Source organism: Sapajus apella, unplaced genomic scaffold (genome assembly GCF_009761245.1).
Source record: "Sapajus apella isolate SASKATOON/1434 unplaced genomic scaffold, GSC_monkey_1.0 scaffold3, whole genome shotgun sequence".
In the NCBI taxonomy this organism is placed as follows: domain Eukaryota; kingdom Metazoa; phylum Chordata; class Mammalia; order Primates; family Cebidae; genus Sapajus; species Sapajus apella.
The window spans coordinates 28,237,532-28,260,948 of record NW_022436943.1 but is presented as its reverse complement, the minus strand read 5'-3'; the positions used below and the strand labels follow the sequence as shown (position 1 = coordinate 28,260,948).

General features: G+C 33.4%; 1 protein-coding gene across 50 annotated transcripts in view; it reads right to left on the bottom strand.

The window, feature by feature from the left end:
* Nucleotides 1–23,417, bottom strand: part of RIMS2 (regulating synaptic membrane exocytosis 2) — a 692,961-nt gene that overhangs the window by 350,411 nt on the left and 319,133 nt on the right. For all 50 annotated transcript variants that reach the window (XM_032246171.1, XM_032245837.1, XM_032245921.1 and 47 more), the window contains one exon: nt 16,727–17,652. In XM_032246171.1, coding sequence (XP_032102062.1) covers nt 16,727–17,652 — 926 coding nt within the window. The remainder of the gene's footprint in view (nt 1–16,726; nt 17,653–23,417) is intronic.

The following is a 23,417-nucleotide window of genomic DNA, read 5'->3' as shown; positions in this document are numbered from 1 at the left end:
TTTTTTTTTTCCCATTCCTATCAAGAAGGGCCAGAACTACTCACATACACCTGGGATGGACAAAAGGATATACTGATAGTTATTCCCTGGGGTCATGCTAATTCTCTGCCTTCTATCATAATACAGTCCAAAAAGACTGAGACTATAGAGACATTCCACAGAACATCATATTTGTTCACTATATGGTGAGAAAGAAGTGATAATGATATTAGAAATCTTGTTTAGTCATATGTTCTTTAGACGGTAGAAGGTAAATCCTACAAAGATTCAGGAGCTTATAAAACCAGATAAATTTTTAGGGACCTAGTGATCATGGGAATGGTCAGATCATCCCCTCTGAGACAAAAGACAAATGATTACCTCTTGCACCTACCACTAATGAGAAGGAAACACAATGCTTGGTAGGCCATCTCTTTAGATTCTGAAGGCAGCATATTCCACAGTGTGGAATATTGCTTGAACTCAATTGCCAAGAATTACAGAAGGCTTCCAGCTTAAAATAGAACCCAGAACAAGAAGATGCTTTAGATCAAGTCCAACCCTGTCACTTGGGCCACATGATGTAACAGGCTGTATGGTATTAGAAGCATCAATAGTGGGAAAATAAGCCATATACAATTTATGGCAAGTCTCACTAGGAGAATCATAACGTACACACCTATTTCTGAAACAAGGCCATGTAATCTGCAGTGGATAATTATATACTACTTGAAAAACTGTTTCTGGTATGCTCCTAGCCCTGGTGGAGGGCAAAGATCTAGCCATAAATCATCAATAACCAAACAGCTAGAAGTGTCCCTCATAAGCTAGGGTCTGCTAGGTCTGCAAACTGAAAGGTTGGACAAGCCAAACAATGATTCATTGTAAGACAGAAGTGGTGATCCATGTTTGACCATCAGTAGAGCCAGAGGGCATGAATAAAATACATATGCAGGTAACCCAGAAATCCATGCCATCTACTGTTATCATGTTGGCATCTCTACCTCAGCTCACATCTAAAGGCCACACAAGGGGTCACTTACAGTTACCTGACAAAGAAGGACAAACACCATGCCTGGTTCGCTGATGGGCTAGCTCGGCATGTATATAAAAGCCAAAAGTGGACTGTTGCTGCACCACAGCCCTATTTAAGAGTGGCCCCGAAAGAAAGCAATGAAGAAAATAGGGCAGGGCGTCAGATGGCCATCCACTTTGTGTATAAAAAAAAAAAAAAAGGTGCTATGAAGTAAGAATATATACAAACACATAGGCAGGGGTAAATAGCTTGACTAATAATAAGCCAACAAGATAAAAAATTGACAAGATTAAAGAAAAGGATGTCTGGAGAAGTGGTTTGTGAAAATATCCATGGGAATAAGGGAAAAAAAAGATGTATGTATCATGCTTTAAAGCCCTTGGGGTAGCTGGGCTCTTTGGATGGTCCTTATACAAACCATGTCTCATGTCCTTCTGAAGACTCTTCTCCCTGTATTTTCTGTGAGCTTTTTTTTAATAACAAATAGAGAGAGATCCAAGATGGCTGATCACTAGCAGCTCGGGATTGTAGCTCCCAGTGAAAGTGCAGAGAACGAGAGGACGCCACACTTTCAGACGAATTTTTGTTGTTCATGCACCAGGAGATTCCCAGCGGAGGAGCCCCACGGGTCGCCAGCGTGACTCTTGTGGCCGGCGAGGCAGTTTTGCCGCTGCCTTGGTGCAGCGGTTCTTGGTGCAGTGTCAGAAAAGCACCATCAATCATAATGCCGCTGTTTTGGCCAGCGCAGTGGGTTGCTCAGATTTTAGCACTGGGAATCAACAATTTGGACGTCCACTCAGAAACCCAATTATAAAGACCACAGATGGATAAATTTATAACAAAGGGAGGAAAACAGCCTAAAAAGGCTGGGAATACCCAAAATCAGAATGCCTCTCCCTCTACAGGGATCATAGTTCCTCATCAGCAACGGAACAAGGCCTGATGGAGAACGAGTGTGTTCCATTAACAGAAGCAGCCTGCAAAAGGTGGGTGATAAGAAACTTCTGTGAATTAAAAGAACTTGTTCTAACCCAATGCAAAGAAACTAAGAACTTTGAAAAAAGGTTTGATGAAATGTTAACAAAAATACACAATTTAGAGAGGAATATAAGTGAATTAATGGAGACGAAAAACACAAGAACTTCGCGAACTATGCACAAGTTTTAACAGCCAAATCTATCAAGCAGAAGAAAAGATATCAGAAGTCGAAGACCAACTTAATGAAATAAAACAAGATGACAAGATTAGAGAAAAAAGGATAAAAAGGAACAAGCAGTCTCCAAGAAATTTGGGACTACGTGAAAAGACCTAATCTACGCTTGATAGGTGTACCTGAATGTGACGAAGAGAATCAATCCAAGCTGGAAAATATGTTTCAGGATATTATTCAGGAAAACTTTCCCAACCTAGCAAGGCAGGACAATATTCAACTCCAGGTAATACAGAGACCACCACAAAGATATTCCTCAAGAAGACCAACCTCAAGGCACATAATCGCCAGATTCACCAGAGTTGAAATGAAGGAGAAAATACTGAGGGCAGCCAGAGAGAAAGGTCAGGTAACCCATAAAGGGAAGCCTATCAGACTCACAGCAGATCTCTCAGCAGAAACCCTACAAGCTAGAAGAGAGTGGGGGCCAACATTCAACAACCTTAAAGAAAAGAACTTTCAACCCAGAATTTTACATCCAGCCAAACTAAGCTTCATAAGCGAAGGAAAAATAAAATCTTTTGTGAACAAGCAAGCACTCAGAGAGTTCATCACCACCAGGCCTGCTTTACAAGAGCTTCTGAAAGAACCACTACACATAGAAAGGAAAAACCAGTATCAGCCATTCTAAAAAATACCAAAAAGTAAAGAGCATCAACATAATCAAGAATTTACATCAACCAATAGGCAAAACAGCCAGCTACATTAAATGGCGGTATTAAACTCACATATATTATTATCAATTCTAAATTTAAATCAACTAAATCCACCAATCCAAAGACACAGACAGGCAAGAAAAGCCAAAACCCATCGGTATGCTGCATCCGGACCCATCTCACATGCAAGGATACACAAAGACTCAAAACAAAGGGATGGAGAAAGATTTACCAACCAAATGGAGAGCAAAAATAAATAAATGAATAAAAAGCAGGAGTTGCTTTAAAGCAACAAAGATCAAAAGAAGCAAAGAAAGATATTACATAATGATAAAGGGATCAATGAAACAAGAGGAGCTAAAAATCCTAAATATATACGCACCCAATACAGGAATACCCAGATATATAAGACTTATAAAGAGACTTACACTCCCACACAATAATAGTGGGAGACTTCAACATCAATATTAGACAGATAAATGAGACAGAAAATTAACAATGATATCCAGGATTTGAGCTCAGATCCGTAACAAGTAAACTTAAAATTAACATTTTTAGAACTCTCCACTTTAAATACACAAAATATACACTTATCAGTACCACATCACATCTATTTACAGGTTTAAATGAAATATTGGTTGGTTGCTTGTTTGTTATTTTCTTTCCTCATTTTTTTTTTCATGTCTCTATTATTAAGCACAATTATAGGCATACCCATTTTTAGACTGTATTCTATCCCGGGCAATAAAGCAACGCCCCCGTTCTCTCTCCCTCTTCCTCTTTCTCTTTCTTCCTCTCCTTCATTCTTTTTTTTTATTCTTTTGTTTCTTTCTTTCTTTCTTCTTTTTTTTTTAGAAAAAAAAAAAAAAAAGGAATCAATGAGGCAGAAAATAGGCAAACAATAGAGAAAATCAACAGAGCCAAAAGTTAGCTCTTTGAAAACAGAAATAAAGTTGATAAACCCTTAGCAAGAGTGATCAAGAACAAAAGATAAAACACACATTTCTACATCAGGAATAGCATTATAAAGATTAGAGGGGTAACAAGGGAGTCTTGTGAACAACTTTATGCCAATAGATTAGATAACGTAGATAAAATTTAAAAATCCCTTGTAAAACACAACTAACAAAAACTGACATGAGAATAAACAGCATAGACCTACATCTGTTAAATAAACAGAAAAAAAAAAAAAAAAGAAAGTACCCTTTCAGATCAGCAGCAGACTCCCAACAAACCCTGCTTCAAAGAGTCTAGCAGATGCCAAGCATCAGCAAAGATTGTTTAATGAATGAATGGATAAATAAAATGAATGAACAATTAAAACAAACAAAAAAACAAAAAACAAAAAAAACAAATAGAATATGGCAGGAATGATGCCACATGAGTCCAAGCTAGGACAGAATAAGTGGTGTCACAGAATTATATCTCTGTGAGCCCTGAGGCATCATATAAGAAGTCCTACTAACTGGAAACTGCTATGTTAGAGAGACCAAAAGTAGGTGTACTGGTTCAGAATCCCAGCTAACCATACCTGCTAAGGTGCCAGATGTGCAAAAGAAGTCATCTTGGAGACTTTAGATGAGCTCGTACCGCCAGGTAAATTCCACCAGTGTTAACTTCTACAGCATCATATGAAGAAAAACTACCCAGTTGAACATTGACTGAATTCCAGACTCACAAAATCATGCAAAAGGTAGTATTTGTAGGTAGTGGCACAAAGTGTTGACTAGTTCTCTTCACAAAAATCAAGCATAAGTCTGTAAAAATTGGTAACAACAATTTGTATGGCTGTGGAAACCAAACAAAGCCAGTAAGAAACAGAAAACCAGTAATTTTCCTAGCCATAAGCTATATTCCAACAAAGGGTGAAGTAGACCAGCCAGAAATTAGACAGGAAGACCATGGAAATAAAAGACATTCAGAAAAGTGAAATACACTTTCCACATGTATCAGGCTAGGAACTTATGCTATTTCTTAGTCACAGGGGATATCCTGAGAGAGCATGGTAGAAAGTAAAACCCAAGGGTTACTTGAGAACTGGCTGAACTTTAAATGTATCAGTATATCACACACAGATTAAATGGCATAAGCTGGAAGCTTTCAAATTCAAGATATTTGAGCACAATTTCCACCCAAATCTTTCACTAACAATATGAGTCATGACCCAAAGAGTAGAGACTTCAGTGGACACATACTACGGGAAGACAAATTCTACATTTTAAGTCCAAGGAAGTTACTTAAAAAAGAAAAAGAAAACATAATCCTCAGGAAAATCTATAAGATTCCAGAGTTATTACATAACCATCAATTAAAATGCCCAATTTTGAACCAAAAATTATAAGACATTCCAAGAAATAGGAAAACATTACTCATAACTAGGAAAAAAATCAAAGAAACTGACTGCTATGGACTGAATGTTTGCATCCTTCCCTCCCAAATTCGTGTGTTGAAGCCTTAATCCCCAGTATAATAGTTCGTGAAGTCAAGACTTTGGGAGGTCATGTGAGTGGAGCCCTCATGATGGAATTAGTACTTTTATACAAAGAAACACAAGAGAGATTATCTCTCCTGAATCATGTAAGAATACAGCATAAAGAGCCATTTGCAACTTGGGAAGAGGGCCTTTACTAGATACTGAATCTGCCAGCACCTTAATCTCAAATTTCCCAACCTCCAGAACTGTATAAAATAAATATCTGCTTTTTAAGCTACCCATTCTGTGGTAATTTGGTATAAGCCTGAGCTGACTAAGACACTGACTCTCAGTGGAACAGATGTTGGATTTCGCAGACAAAGATTTTAAAGCAGCTATTAAAAATATGTTCAAAAATGAAAAAATCCTTGTCATGGAATCACAGGGAAATCTGATAACAATAACTCAGTAAGTACTGGTTCTCAACAGATAAACAGAAAATAAAAGAAAACAAACAAAAACTCTAGAGTTGAAAAATACAATAGTCAAAATGAAGTATTTACTACATGAGCTCAGCAGCAGATTTGAGAGGCAGACGAAAGAATTAGTATACTCTAACATAGATCAATAGAAATTATACACTCTAAAGAACAGAGGAAAAGAATATTGAAAAAGGAAAAAAAAAGAGAAGAACCTTAGCCTTAGAAAAATATCAAACAAATGAAATACATGTAATAAAATTCCTAGGAAGTAATATGGGAAGAAAAAGTAGTTGAAGAAATAACAGCAGAAAACTTTCCAAATTTAAAAAAGCACTATTCAAATTCAAGAAGCTCAATGATCACAAAGTATGAAATACACAAAAGATTCGCATCTAGACACCTTATAGTTAAACTGCTAAAATCAAAAGACGAAGAGAAAATAGTTAAAATAGCAAGAGAGATAGTCATCATGCAAAGAGGAACAACAAATACTATAAACAACTGACTTCTCAACAGAAAAATAGAGGCCAGAAAAAAAAATGGAATGACATATCAAAGTTCTGAAAAAGAAACAAAATAAAAATCCTGTCAACCAAGAACTCTATATCCAAAAAATTACTTACCAAAAATAAAGATAAATAAAATTTCCAAGATTGAAAAAAAAAAAAAGACATTGTGTCTTCTACACCACAGGATTCAAGTACATGGCTTAGTAACTAGAACTGGCTCCTTAAATTTGTGGAATCAAATAAATATAAAGGTATAATTTGCTGCAATTTGTATCATAATGACTTTGAGGAAATGTCAAAAGTTCAAAATTAGAAACACACACAGCTCAGCTGACCCTTGAACAGCACAGATTTGAACTGCATGGGTCTATTTATATGCAACTTTTTTAAATAAAAGTTACACTGGGTATGCCTGCCTCTTCTACCTCTACTTCCACCTCCTCCATCTTTTCCATCTCTTACACCCCTGAGAAAATAAGACCAGTCCCTCCTCCTCCTCCTCTTCCTCCTCTTTAGCCTACTCAGTGTAAAGATGACGAGGATGAAGCCCTTTGTGATGATCCACTTCCACTTAATGAGTAGTAAATATATTTTCTCTTCCTTTTGACTTTCTTAATAACATTTTCTTTTCTCTAGATTACTTTCTTGTAAGAATACAGTCTAGAATACATAAAACAGACATAATATGTTTTATCAGTAAGGCTTCCAGTCAACAGCAGGCTGGCTATTGGTAGTTAAGTTACTGGGTAGTCAATATTATATGCAGCTTTTCAATAGTATAGGAGGTTGGCACCCCAATCCCTGTATTGGTCAAGGGTCCACTGTATTTCTTGTTTCCTCAATAAAATTATGAGAGCTCCCCCTCTTTTTCTATCTCAAGAATACATTGTGAGACCCAAACCCTAGGTTAATTCAAGCCCTAGATATCCTCAATTGTAAACTAAAGGTCAATAGCCCCACAGGAAACAAAAATTACCTGGGATATAATTTTTTCTTTTAAACATTAAAAATATATGCAGAACAGGATGTGCTGTAATAAAATGGCTTGGACAATCATCTGTCAGAATAAAATTGAAAATTAATCTGTTGATTCAACATTGTGTGTGCACACATGCACACTTCTAAATACATGTACCGTTTTATAAGATTTAATCATATCTAAAATGCATTTGGTTTGAAGAGACTGCAAAGTATTTCATTCTTGCCCATTTGTTATTAATGTAGAATTTTAACATCCTTTTATTGTCTTTTATTTAGTATCTTTCAAAAAAGATACTAAATAAAAGAGAATAATCAATCTTGTATGATCAAGACGGTAAGAACAAGTTATGTTCTTACCACCTTGATCATTCACTAAAGTTCATAATTGTCAAGGATCCTGATATTTTATTCAACAGCCCACTCTACTAATTAACTGATACATTTATATATCTCAAGATTTGGACAAAAGGTAAGTGTCAGGGGCATATTAGATTTCTATAAAATTAAGCCTTTCCTTTGTTAAAAGGATTAACATTAGTCTTATACTATAAGAGTCCATGCTTTAACCTTCTATGTCAGTCTCACTTTATTTGCTCCTGAAAGAGTTCTTCAAAGTACTATGCACCCCCTACAAAAAAAGACAGATAAGTAGTTCCATGGAGAATGGAATTATGTATGGCAATATACTGAGCTGCACTTCTGCTCTAAAATACACTTCCCCCATGCTCCAAATTATTTTCTCAAAAAGCCTTTCCAGGAGATGTATCCTAAAAAGAAAAACAGCCAAAAAGAATGATTTCCTGGCCAATGAGTACAAATTTGTGATCCCAGCTACCCATTAACCCTAATTCTCCCCTTGGGAGAGTCATGCTACCTAGGCATGCCCCTTTGTCTTGGATCCTCGAAACCCATTCTCACGCAGTGTCAATGTGCCACGTTTACTTCTTTACATCTCATACACTCTTCACCTTCAGCCAGTCTGGCATCCATCCTAATCATGAAATTGAATCAGATCCTGTCAAGATCACCACCATGTTGTAAATCCAATACATATTTTACTATCCTGAAACTATTAAACCTTTCAGAATGTATCATATTTTATCATATTCCCTTAATAAAGTTCTCTCCTCTTACTTGCAACAATACCACTCACTCCCAATTTTCCTCATATCCAGTTGTCCTTCTCCCTTACTTATGCCATTTATTCCTTGCTATAAGCTTATCATGCAAGTACTATTATCCCCATTTTACAGGTGAGAAAAGTAAATATTATAAAGACAAAGAAAGTGACCCAGGTCACAAAGCCAGTAAATATCTGAACATACATTCAAAACCAGAGACCTGTTTCGCTCTACTCTGTCTCATCACTGACAGCAAAAATGCTAAAAACAACTAAATTCTATATTGAGAGTATAAACAATTTTTATTTTCTAAAATAAATTATATTGCTTAAAAAGTGAAGCAATGTAATTTAAGTTCTGAAGAAAATAAATGTCCAGCAGATACAGGCATAATAAATTACAAGAATGTTTAATTTTTGAGTTAATTTTTAAAAAAGGTTTTAAAAGTTAAAAAAGTATTAATGATTATTTGCTCATTTTTAGAAAACATTAACTGATCTCAAGGTAACTTTATCAAAAATGAACAATGCATACTGTACTATAATCCAGGGATCAGCAAACTTTTTCTCTAAAGACCATATTATCAAAACCACATTGAGATACCATCTCACGCCAGTTAGAATGGCAATCATTAACAAATCTGGAGACAACAGATGCTAGAGAGGATGTGGAGAAATAGGAACACTTTTACACTGTTGGTGGAAGTGTAAACTAGTTCAACCATTGTGGAAGACAGTGTGGCACTTCCTCAAGGACCTAGAAATAGAAATTCCATTTGACCCAGCAATCCCATTGCTGGGTATATACCCAAAGGATTATAAATCATTCTGTTATAAAGACATGCACACGTATGTTCACAGTGGCACTATTTACAGTAGCAAAGACCTGGAACCAACCCAAATGTCCATCGACAATAGACAGGACAAGGAAAATGTGGCACATATACACCATGAAATACTATGCAGCCATAAAAAAACGATGAGTTCATGTCCTCTGTAGGGGGCATGGATGAATCTGGAAACCATCATTCTCAGCAAACTGACACAAGAACAGAAAATCAAACACTGCATGTTCACACTCATAGGTGAGTATTCAACAATGAGAACACACAGAGGGGAGCATCACACACTGGGGTCTATTGGAGGGGGGCCAAGGGAGGGACGGTGGGGGCAGAGTGAGGAGGTCGGGGAGGGATAACATGTGGAGAAATGCCAGATGTAGGTGATGGGGGGATGGAGGCAGCAAACCACATTGCCATGTATGTACCTATGCAACAATCCTGCATGATCTGCACATGTACCCTGGAACCTAAAGTACACTTAAGAAACAATGTAAAAAACATTCCAAGCTCAAAAAAGAGATATACAGAAAAGGTGATGGGCTGAATTGAGCATACAAGCCATATTTTATTTATCCCTGATCTAAACTGTATTATCTGATGATTTTCTCAAGTGAAACTTCCTAATAAATGGATAATCTCCCACATGCAGTAAAATTACATCCAAAATGTTGAGGCTTAAATAAGAAGTAAAAATTGTTTTGCTGCTAAACAAACACTAAAATCCTTTCACTTATATAATATTTCTAGCACAGGCTAACAAGAATAAAAGGCTATTCCAGATACAATTTTCTAGGATGACTCAACTACCATATATGCAGTCAAATTTAAAGTTCAACTTCTTACTCTTGTACCCCAAAGCCGGAATTCTAGGGCAAGAAAAATGCAATCTTATTTCATGTTTCATATTCTAGTACCATAGATTACTGATATTTGATATATTTTAGTTGGAAGAAATAATGAATAAATAAATCAATTAATTTACTCTAAACCTCTTCAAATACTGAATTATTCTTAGACTTAACTTGTCTGGTATTTCAATGCTTTTTAAACTCAAATATAAATGGCCTATACACCATTAGGGCATTTGCTCTTTTATGTCTCTCATCAATTAATAATATAATAATAATATATTCTTCATGAAAGTATACATTTTTCTGCCCATTGAACAAATTTAATCATCAATTTTTTAAGCTCTACTAAATATTAAAATCTAGGCATCCTGTACCAAATTCGAATCCAACATAACAGACTTCACTTTCAATTAAAATTTGACATTTTTATATTACAAGCTAACTTCAATAAGTGGTCTATAGTTTAATTTTGCTTTTAGTTTTTCATTTAATTAGCTAAGGACTCTGCCATATATCCCACACACTGAAATCTATAAGTTTATTTTTCTTAGTGTCTACTTGGGTAATAAGTTTTCCATTAAAAACAGTAATTTTTCTGTAGGCAAATGTTTCATGTGGTATTTCGTTCATTGTTAATAAGAAAATATTTATGAAAAGGGAAAGCATTACCATCTTTAAAATGTTAAATCCTGCAATTTGTTAGGAAACAAAAAATTCTCCTTTGTTCCTATTTGTAAGTTTACCTTCTGGTTGTGCACTTGACAAGTTAACTTTGAATTAGTTTAGCCTCTTAATCTGCTTACATTTATGTTATATAATTTCAAGCCTCAAATCATGATATGTATTTGCAACTTGATTTCTCATCAAGTGAAAATTATTTTAATTTTAGAAAAGATATGATGAAATAATTTTATAATGTTGCCTAATATAGCAACAGAGTAATTAATTATATTCATGTAACATCAATGTCATTGACTACTTTTTATTTAAGGGTAAAGTCCTAAGAGTCACATTAAAATTGGAATAATTATTTAGCATAAGATTGTTTCACCCATAGGAGGAGTGAATATATGAGAGTAATCAATCTTTGACTTTTAAAAATTTTTATTTGTGAAAGTCTTAGTAAATTTTATTCCAGTCAGGAGTGATGGTTCACAACTCTAATCCCAGCACATTGGGAAGCTGAGGGAGGAGGACTGTCGGAGCTGAGGGAGGAGGTGTCAAGATCAGCATGGGCAACATAGTAATATAAGACCTCATCTCTAATAAAAATTTTAAAATTAGCTGGGCATGGTGGTACAAGCCTGTTGTCCCAGCTACTTGAGGAGCTGAGACAGAAGGATTGCTTGAGCCAAAAGGTCAAGGCTGCAGTGAGCTATGATTACACCACTGCACTCCAGTCTGGTTAACAGAGTGAGACCCTGTCTCAAATTAAAAAAATATATATTATCTAGCTATCTAAGAATTTTTCACATATTCTCATTAATACAACTTGCCCTAAAATTTTTTAGTCCAATTGGTTTAGAATTCCTTAGATGTTTATAGTATTAAATACTATAAATTAATATTTTTCTCACACTGCTAATGTACATTATCTTCAACAGCCTAATTTCCTTACAAACATAGAGTAAATTCATTACTTTAAAATTATAAAAAATTATGAGATTATGTAAAGCAGTAAATTTCACTAATGATACTGACAACACCTAAACTCAGACAAATACAAAGCTGACATCTTTAGGGTTTCTTTTTAAAGTTTAAAAGATCATGCTTCTATCTAAAAGGTGTAGTCTATCTTTCCTTCCTCCTATGCTACATCTTTTTTCCAAATTACTCTACCCCTATCTCCATTCACCCTTTCCTTCTGCAAAATAAGTAAAAGTGTGTTGTGCTACTTTCAAGACTATAAGAATTGAACATCAAACATTTCATAATTTATAGCTAGAAAACTATCATACGCATGTATTCTTGCATTTTCTAGGACACTTTTTGTACAAAATTTTATATGGAAACATAAAAAGGCCTGCAACTACCAGCTAAAATTAGTCAGATTAGGCCATGGAACACAGAAGAAACTATCTCCACAACAGACATTAAGTTAAAGAAGATCAAATGGGGTATCTTTTGCGCAGTTGGGCAAATAGTTGACAACATGGCTATTTAAAGTGAAAAATTACACAGGATTATAATATTAAGACATAGTTAATGAAAAGTTCAGAATCTATTATACAAGATATTAATTCACCACTGAAACTAATTTCTAGACCTTTCTCTGGATCTAAACCTGAAACACCAGCATCAAGTGAGTCATAACATTCTAGTGTTAAATAAGTATCTTTAAAACATTTTTGGCCATCATCTACAGAAAGAAATATATATTTTACATTGTAACAAAACAAAAGTTTATAGGACACAATTATCCTTACTCTGTGCACTTGACTTTGATATTTTTACTCTAGTCTCTCTTTAAAAAAAAAAAAATGGTTATCAACCTCTCAATTGGCTCTAAAAGTAAAGTGGGGAGGAGACCCAATGAAGGGGATAAGGATGAGGGCAAGGGTTGGAGATGGTGAACTTTGCCTCACAAGAGATATCTGACAATGTCTGGGGATATTTTTGGCTTTCACAACTGTGATTATGGGTGCTACTGACATCTAGTTGGGTAGAGGTCAGAGATGCTGTTAAATATCTTACAATGCATGAGATAGGGCAACAAAACAATTATCCAGGCTCAAATGTTAATAGTGCTGAGGTTGAGAAACCTGGCACAATCTACTCAATAAGAAAATAATAGGTAAAATTACAAATCCAATGTTACTTTTTAAGGTTATGAAAAAATATATTTTAAACTTTGGGAAGAAGGTTTAAAATATTTAAATTCAGAAATACTATAATATTTGCAATCTAAGACTTACCTCCTTCTATAACCCAAAGGCAAAAAAGAAAAAAAAAAAAAAAAAGAAAAAATATCAATTTGCAATTTCCTAACCCAATACAAAGTATGGGACAGTGATTAATTTAGTGTTATAAAAAACAAACTATATCACATTGAGTTAAAAGATGATGAGCGTTATAAGAATACAGAGCATGCAAAATCAGTAAATATGACTAATGCTTTATTCCTCTGAAGTCCTACAGTACCTGTTTAGTACAATTATCTTATATTGCTAGTTATTTTAGATTCTCAATTTCTAGGACAGAAAAAAATGTGTTACTCATTTCTACATTTTCCAATAGATCCAATCCATCACCTTGCAAATTCTAGGCACTGAAAGAGTTCTTGGCAGAAAAATAAGTAAATAGGTGTTCAGTATTTAGTGAGACACTGAATTACATCTCAACAAATTAAGCATATTCTTCTTAGTCTGAAAACAAGCCTCGTTCAATGTAGGAGAGATCTTGGAAGAGGCGAAACCAACACAACCACATCTACATGAACACAATTATACTTTCATTCAAAACTCTTGAGAGTTGTCCTATAGAAGTCTTAACTATCACAGAACATTAAGTAATCGAAAAGTGGTTTGAATACTGTATGATGAGTATTGTGTATAAATAGTCTCATTTAATCTTTACAATGACTGAACAATAAAGACACTATTATCCTGATTTACAGATTCATAGGTAAAGAAACCGACCTAGGGTGGTTAAAAAGATAGAACAAAATCACATAGTGAAGAACACAACCAGGGTTTGATCATCCTCTTACTTCAAAATCGATACTCTTCCCATTAAGCCTCTCTGGTTTTGTTACACAAATAATGGCTCAGTCACTCATGAATTATAATTAGCAGCATCATTTAACAGAACAAACTGGATGAAATGACATCTATGATTAATTTGAGTGCAATTCTGTATATTTAAAATAATTAAATCCATCTGAAGTAACAAGTGAGTAAGACACGAGCCAAAGCCACTAACACACAAATAAAGCTAAAGATAGAAGAAGAAAAAAACCAGACGATCCAGAAAGACAGCAGAGAGAAAAAAAATTTAGGTAAAGTAAATTATAAACTTGCTGCTGATTGCCAAGGAATTTTATTATTTATAGACCAGAAAAGATTGTGCTACGTAGTAGAAGATACGATATACTAGGATCTTGAAAAAAATTATTCTGCTATGATAATATTGCCTGGTGCTATCTATACAGTATTGGTTAACATTTTAAAATTAGATAACTTGCTGCAAATTTGCCTTGCATATTTTTGAAACATTATGCACAAAACTGAAAAGAAACAGAAAAGTAAAGACAACAAGAAAGATACCTGAATTGTAATAAACCTTCTTTGGACTGGTTTAGCGTAGGGATAACAAAGTAAAGTGGTAATTACTTTTTTAATTTGATTTTTTAAAATTATACTTTAAGTTCTGGGGTACATGTGCAGATCTTGTAGGATTGTTACATAGGTATACACATGCCATGGTGATTTGCTGCCTATATCCCCCCTTCACCTACATCAGGTATTTCTCCTAATGCTATCCCTCCAGTTGGTTCTCATCAGAATGATGTCACTACATACAAAAATACAGAAAAAGTGTTTAAAATCCATTAACAAACTTTCTTTAACTATTAGGAAAAATTTTCAAACATTAGTTAACTATCAAAGGTGAATCACAATGTTAGATACTAAAGGTAATTTATTCCCAAATCAATTTGCCAATTTTCTATAAATAATAAAAAATGCTACTTTAATGATGAAAAGTCAAGACATCATAGAAATCAATCTCTTTCCCACAATATCCCAATGTCTCAACAGCTACAATGTCTCCTCGCTAAATTCAGTTATTGGGGAAATGTCAAACAGAAAGATACGACTTCACTCAAATTTATTCCTACAAATTCAAATTAAAGTGTGGTTTTCTGCCAAATACCTGTTGACAGAAACTGTCCTCTGTGAAACAAATAATTAAATAAATGAGAAAGAGGACTATCTTTAAAAGTTTTTACTAGAAGTTCAAGTTCAGGAAGAATAAATATGGGAGAGGTATTTTTTTTCTGTATTTGATAAATGTTTTACTTTTGCTAATTTGTTTCAAATAGGATTTTAATTTAACTCACACATAGCTTTTTATTTATATGAGATTTTTATAAGTGGTATTTTAGAATACTAAAACAAGGCATAAGTCCTGATAAGGATGTCTATCACGTATTAAAGCACTGAATTAATACATTTCTGGGGTTTTTACATTTTTATATTCTACAAGTGAAGGCATTACTTTAGCAAAGTGTAATAGAAATACCTACTAGATAGAATCAATCTAAACCAAACCACCAAAGATAACAAAACTATCCTTTTCTTATTTTTTAGTATCATCATATACTCTGGCAAATGTGGAAAAAAATGACCAAACTAAAGATTATTAAATATACTTAAGGAAGTATTATAGCTTAGGGAAAATAATATTTCTATATACTCCATAATAAAACGAATTGAGATCTATAGTTGCTCTTTACAGAAATAATGGGAAAAAAATTATCAAAGATACAAGATGTGGTTTCAAATAACCAAAGAAAAAAACACTAGATAAACATCAAAATGAGAAATATATTTGGCAAATTACAGTTAAATGGGGAAAAATCCTAATATACAAAAAGCTCTTATAAATCAATAAGAGAAAAACTAATATGCAGAGAAAGATAGTCAGAAGGAATTAAAGGAATAAACAGATAATTCACAGAAGATACCAAATGGAAATAAACATATAAAACATTCAACTTTACAATCAAATTCAAATTAAAATGAGAAAGAGATGGCATTTTTGTGGTTATTCAGTGGGCAAATACTTGGTGCATTGAGTCTGAAAGTTCAAGTACATCTGACAAGAGTAAAGCACGTTACAACCTTTATGGAAAGCAATTTGGTCATCTGAATTAAAGTTTAAAATGATCCCAAATACAAATATATTTTTGAAATACTCAAGAGATGTAGGCCAAAAAATTGTGTAAAATAACCATAATAATATTACTTATATTGGTAAATTGAATATTTCTTTATTTGTCAATGCCCCAAATAAAGAAATATTTAGTTTGTGGTATAATCTTACAATAGAATATTAGTGTAGCTATTTAAAATGTATTTCTAAAAAACACCTAATGGCTTGAAAAAAACACTTATAATGTGATATCAATTTAAAACAGTATATAAAATTATACATAGCATGATATCAATTTTATAAATCTATAAACCATACATGTATAGGAAAAAAATAAGGAAGATACAATAAAAGGTTAACAATGGTTAAATGGGGGAAAGAAATAGGGATAACTTGCATTTCATTTACATGCTTTGAAAACCTTTTCAGATGTTTTATAGTGAACATATTGTTACTTTCATAAGGAGACACAAAATATATATCTTATTTTAAAAACTAGTTAATGAATATTTTTGAAATATGTGTCAAGAGATACAAGAAAACTTTCAGAAACAAAGCAAGAAAGCAAGTTTTAAAAATCAATAGAACATCATTCTGTTGTTCTTATACATGAACAACAGAAGATATTTGAAATTTTCTTTACACATTCAATACCATTAAAAGACTTTTAAAATAAAGCTAGTAATGCCTATTAAATTTTCATTCAGAAATACAGCATATTAAAAAATGTTTATCTAATCAATTACAGCAAATTGTATGATTAGAAAGCTTACCTTTTTCACTTACACTCTCACTTTCAATCTCAACATCATCACAGCTTGTATATTCGGGTGTGGAAGCCAATTCCTCCTCTGAACTGCTCAACGAAACCTGGCGCATTTTACCTCCTTTCTTTGATTTATGAGGCTTTGGCGGTGGAGGTCTCACTGACTCTGACTGGTCTGAACTGAGAGAATCATTCCTTAACATTGTTTCCATTTTTTCCCGTTTTGTTTTTCTTACAGCAGAGCTAGGTTCTAAGTGGTGCTGTTTCCTTAGTGAGTCAGTACGCCTCAAGTCTGGTCTATCTATGGGTAGTGGACTCCTCCGTGGGGTAGGAGGACTATGGTTTGTGGTCCTTTGTGCATAAGAACTTGATCCCTGAGCCTCTCGAGTTCTTTCCATTGAATAAGATCGCTGATTTTCCATGGCAGCTCTACGTTCAGATATAGATCTTTGCCTTGATGGTCGGTCCATCCTTAGCATAGAAATCCTGGAATCGTCTAGGTCAGCATTTGCCAAAGAAACATCACTATGCCTTCTCTCATGCCGTGCTCGGGACACTTCAGCATGGATCCGCATTTGTTCTTCATAGGGCTGTGGCTTTACTGGATAACGGGCCAAATTCGGATCACTTCGGTAGCGTGCCTGGTACTCTTCCTCTCTCCTTTGTCTTTCATATTCATCTCTGCTTTCCACATCCTCATCATCTACAATATATTCTTTGGAATGCCTATGACTTCTCCTGTTGGAGTCCCTATAACTTAAATGATCAGAGTCTTCATAAAACTGAGGTTCATGTTGAGATCGCCTATCAGCATAATCTGATGGAGATCTAGGCATTGCGCTATCGGAAGTAGCATAGTGTGAATATTCCTCTCTTTCTTCCCTTTGGTCGTATCTTCTATTCTGATCTCTGGACACAGATGGACTTCTTTTCCTAAGTAACCAAAGGAAGAGAACAATGAGAACAGAAAATGTTTAACAATTTTACATTTCACTGATTTGCTGGCAGGTTGATGGATAGCTAAGCAGTCCTTTTGCCTTTTTAAAATTTCATTTTAAAGGCATACCGTAACAATGATTTTAGTAGTATTCATTTTATTCAGTTCAAATAAGTACTTTGTTGTGGTTATTAAGTACCTGAAACACTATATCTGGAACATGCTTATGCTCCAAAATTAGATAATATGATATTCTGCTGCTATAAAATAACCTTTATTCTAATTTCCTTCCTTGGCTTGCTACACTTCCACTATCCGCCAGCTATTATTCAGAAGCTTAGAAAAATATTTCCTTCCATCCTCTCTCGACCTAACATGTTGATATGAAAGTTATCTGAAAATGTAATGAAGTCAAACTGATTTGGCTCAAGAGTTGAAAAACTTTCTGACTAAAACTAAGTGCTGGCTCTAAAAATCATTTTTCATTCATCATCTGTCTAGATCATTCCTAGAATTGATTTACTTAAATTTTCATTTTATCATCATGGATAAAATTTTCATTTTATCCAACGCTTTTTTACTGAGCTACCTTAAGATAAGCAATTTAAATAGATAAATAATAATTTATTTATTTTAAAAAATCCTAGAAATCAGAAAAATACTGCTATTTTTGTTCCATCTTCATTTAGATTAAGGGCAGCTTGGTGATATTAACCTACACAGTCTTCAAATCTGACTCCTCATATTTCCTTACAGCCTCAAAGGAAGAAACTGCTTATTACCTTCTCAACCTACCCTTCTAACACTGGTAAACCTAGGGGACACTGCAATCACACATAATACTCTGTTAACAAAATATTCACACTAACCTTTTCTCTGGAATAAACTTAGGTAATATCAACTATTAGTCATAAAAAGCAATAGGATTAGAATCCTAAAGATAACAGAAAAGGTTTAGAAAACTATTATGGGGATATTGCCAGGACAGAAGATAATGAAAGAGTGAAGTCAGTTGAAGTTAAAGATGACTAAGAGTCAACAGTTCAGTTGCGAATTTCTTAGTCAATGTTTTCTTGGCCCAAAGGCAGGAGCAGAGCAAGGACAGAGTGGAAAGACACAACCTGGCAAAATCAGCACTCTTCTCTAATATCTCCCCTGGGTCACAGAATCCCTTTTTCCCTCGTATTTGGAATACAGTCTACCAATCTATAAATTAGGTTCCCTAATCAAAATAGAAGTTACTCTAGGTTTTCCAGGTAGGAAGGGTTTTAATATAGGAACCAGAAGCTACACAACTGTTGAATGGACTATAGGAATAAAGGCCAGGAAAGTTAATGCTGATGACCCTTGCCTGAAGATGCAAAGACAAGTGTTCTTAAAGTGGACATTAGAAAGCTGCTGTGAACATCAAGAGTATATGGAAATCTGCCAGCAATTATCACAGCTGGCTACAGCATCAGGGTGGCCAATTAACAGGAGTTTGCCCAGGAGCCATTAAGACTTTCACATCTGCCCATCTGCTAGCCAATAACTAATGCTTGACAAGAATGGCTTCTGTATCTTCTCTGCCTTTCAATTCTCACATAAGTAGAAAGCCAGGATAAACACTAACCAGGAGCTATAAAGGAATAAGTACTGTAGAAAGTGAAGAAATAAGTTTATTCCTTAAATGCTTTGTAATAAAGGAAGTGGGTATGATATTTTTTAACATTTACACTTATATATAAAACATTTAAGACTTAATTACAAATCCTTTACAGTTGTTACATAAAACCATAGACTCCTACAGTTTAAAATTTATAATCGAAGCATTCAAAAAATTTATAGTATTAACCTAAACAACACCCTATGTTTTTGTGTATATGTGTGTGTGCACTATGCATCATTCATTTTATTTTTGTCATTATTTTTATACATGTGACTAAAAAAACCACTCTAGCATGACAGCAGTCTATCATGAAAAGAACACTAGATTTAAGGAATCTGCAGTTCTTAGTCCTACTTTCGCAGTTAGCCAGTTATTTCAAACTAACCATTAAATCCTTAGGAGTTTGTGCTTTAAATTGAGAAACACAGATTTTTTGCAATGGTAACTTATACATTACTATCACAAACATATATCAGGTAAGAAAAAAAATGCCACACACTATCATATAAACTAGGAATACAAAATGATTAAGACACATCCCTTATTCTGGGTGAATGATTCTAAAATCCTCTTCCATTTCTTAGGTAGTATGATCTTATAATATTGATACCACAACTTCATCAAGTTAATACACCTACATGAAAGCTTAATGCATTAAGGATTTCCCATAATATATTTAATGTCAAACTGAGTATTATAGGATAGAAGCAAGAAAAAAAAGGAAAACTTCATTCCTATCTTAAGGAATTAACATGAATTTTTGAAAGTAAGTAGAGTATAAAGTGAATACAGTAAGTATTTATAATAAGGGATTGTATTTTATCTTACTGATAAATAGGAATATTTACTTCCTATTATGGAATTCAGTTCCAAGAGAAATGCTATTAATAATTAGTCCCTAGCAAACCATCCAAGTGCTTTTAAAAATCATACCTTAGGAAAGTAGAATTCAGTATTAAATTCAGTAATCATATTGTTCTAGAGATTATGAAATTTGCCAGAAACATGTTAATCATACTGTAGATGTTGATTTGTACTGGATTTAAGACTATAACCACTATAAAAATAGAACAGTGGTTATAATCTGACATTGGGATGACTATTCTCACTGTTATACAACTTAGGTTTTCAGAAATACACTTTAAGGTATAGTACCTTACAGTACGTTAACATTATGCCAGAAACAATGCAAGATTTCATTCTAACAATACACATATCAAACAATAAAGAACCCGAAATCAATTACTTCAAAATAATAAATATTCTATCAAACAATCTTTACCAACTGTAAAATGAATTACTTCAGATATACTGTTCTTTAAATTTTAAATTACTATATTTCATAAATAATATATTCCTTTAAAGAACTAAAGAAAATCACTGAAAATTCAAGTACTGTGTCTCTAGTCCATACTTTGCTACTGGTCTTAGCATTCATTATCACCAGGTGGAAAGTATTTAATAGGGAAAAAATATCATTGATAGTTTATACACTTCTCTAAAGAACCATAAGGCATTTAGCACTATTTAATTCATCTGTTATAATTCAAAGGAAAAAGAATGATTCATCTTAGATTTTTACATTTCACTTAATCCTTCAAAGATCTTGAGAAATTAAGAGGCAGAATCCAAAAGTATGCCTTTCTTTAGAATAAAATGTATTTGTGACATCATATAGTACCTTAAATCTTTACTCCTATGCATTCTATTAATCCCTATTTCTGTTATAACAATATCAGTATATATTTATATTCACTTTATATTTACCTAATATCAATTCACTTTAGTTCTCTATATTGCCACCTGTGTTGTTAGAATTGGTTTCTCTGTCACCATAGTGTTCTATTCTTAATTAGAACCAGTTTATAGAAAACTACATTTTAAACATCCTAAATCTACCATAATAAGTATTATTTCTATTCCTTGCTTACAATTGTTTGTCATGTGGACTATTTAACCTATTTCTAAATATTGTAGCTTGTATAATACATCTGATATTCCATTATAAATATTATTCTAATTTCCCAAAATAGTTTGCATAGGAAATCCTACCAATTAGACTCCTTAAAATTCCACGTCCAAAAATCATACTGACTGATGGGAAAACTCCAAAGAAGCTTCTTTCCCGATTAAAATCACTTCCAGATTTCCCAAAGACATCCAGGGTTTACATGCCATAAATTAATTCATCAAGTTTTTCTCGTTTTAATATTTATAGGCTTTACAATCTTATGTGATTTGTGTTACTAATATCACCTGTAATACTGACCATATTGATAAAATAATAATCAAATCTCTGAAAATATACCTAATGAACATTTGAAAACATTTATCAACAGTGAAAGATTACATGGAAACCTACATTGTAATATTCACATATTTTAACTCAACTGAAGAAATATGCAATTTTTAAAAATTATGACAAAACTGGACATACAGTGCAGAATTTGAAGATTTACTAATTTTTGTAAATTCAAATTTTATATTATGATATTAAGTACCACCTATATGCAAATTTCTGATTCATAAGCATCATTAGCAGAGATCATTAAAAAATTGTTACTTTATAAATAAAAGGTTGTAAATCACACTTGAAAAATCAATAATCTGAAAGAAAAAACCTACGCGTTTTTAAAAATCTTTATAAAACATGGATATTGCTAAATAAACTAATACTTCATGAATGCAATTACATAATGCTAACTAACCGTATAGTTTAAACATAACATTGCTAAAATTTGAAGCTGTTAAAACACATTAAATCAAGGATTTAACAGAAGTATATGATCCTGTAAAACATGAAAAACAAAGACCCATTTCTATAATTCCTACAAAAAGCTTTTAATAAATCAAATAATTTCTATTTATCAAAACATAAAATATATAAATTTTTACATATCACAATTAATATTTAATATATTTTAATTATTTTACCTTTTGTTCAACCAATGCACAGCTGTCGAGCATGAATCATCATGTTGACAAAAATACATCAACAGTGTGCCAGGCAGTGCTTTCATTTAATCCTTCTAGCTCTGGCAAAATCATAGGAGCCATCCTTAATCAGATGATTTGAAAGTCTCTACTTGCTTATAATCACTTTATTTCAAAACTCAGTTACTAAAAAGTTACACAAAAACAGAAACACTAGAATCCTCTAGTGATGGATCTGTTAAGAAAAAGGTTATTCTTTAATGCTGTTACTATGTGGCTGTATATAGCTCCAGGTCAAGTAAGAACATACCCTGTAAGGAGGATTATGGTACTTAGCTGATTAGTGCCTCACAATACTGAACACAAAATGCAAACTACATCCAAGGCATTTCTGGGCACTATGCTTAAAACTGGTGGATTTGGAAATTTATAAATCACATTCTCCTATATGAATTGCATTATTTCTAAAATAACAAGTTTATGTGCTTGTTATTGATAATTGTGCTGCTTAAGCTTTCACCACAAAATGTACAGTAATGGTTTAACAGGCCTATTCTGTAACTTCTTTTCAATTATTCAATAACAAGTGTCTTAATCCTCAATTAAAAGGCAATGCTTTCCTAAAGATGCAGGAAGCGGCAGTTTTTGTAGAAATTTAATAAAAAGTAATGTGCTCTATGAACTAAGAAGTTGGTTATACACTAAGTTTAAATCAAATTTTGCTCATTTTAATTTATCAATTAACATCGCAATGCTCATTCAGTGATTTAAAAAATTTAAAAATAACGCCATAGATTCCTTCCTAGCAAAAGCCAATTATCTGTATATTAGTACGACAACTTTGAGAGTCATAGTTAAATGACTCCAAATAATTTTATATAAAACTGAGAAAAGGCCAGTGTTAGATGAGTAGAAAAAGATCAAAAAGTACCGTCCCGCTTTTAGGTCTCACACATAGCAAGTTTAAATGACGGTCTAGAAATATACGGTAGCACCATTCAACCATTTGTATAGGTATTCACCTCTATAACTTTATTTTACAATTGAGTGTAGATCTTGAAAAGATTATGGGGAAAATGTGGACCAAGAATGTGATTTTTTACCTCTCAGATTTCTAATAAAGACTGATAGATTATTCAAAGAGAAAGGCAACAAAAATTCAAAATAATTCATTTTCAC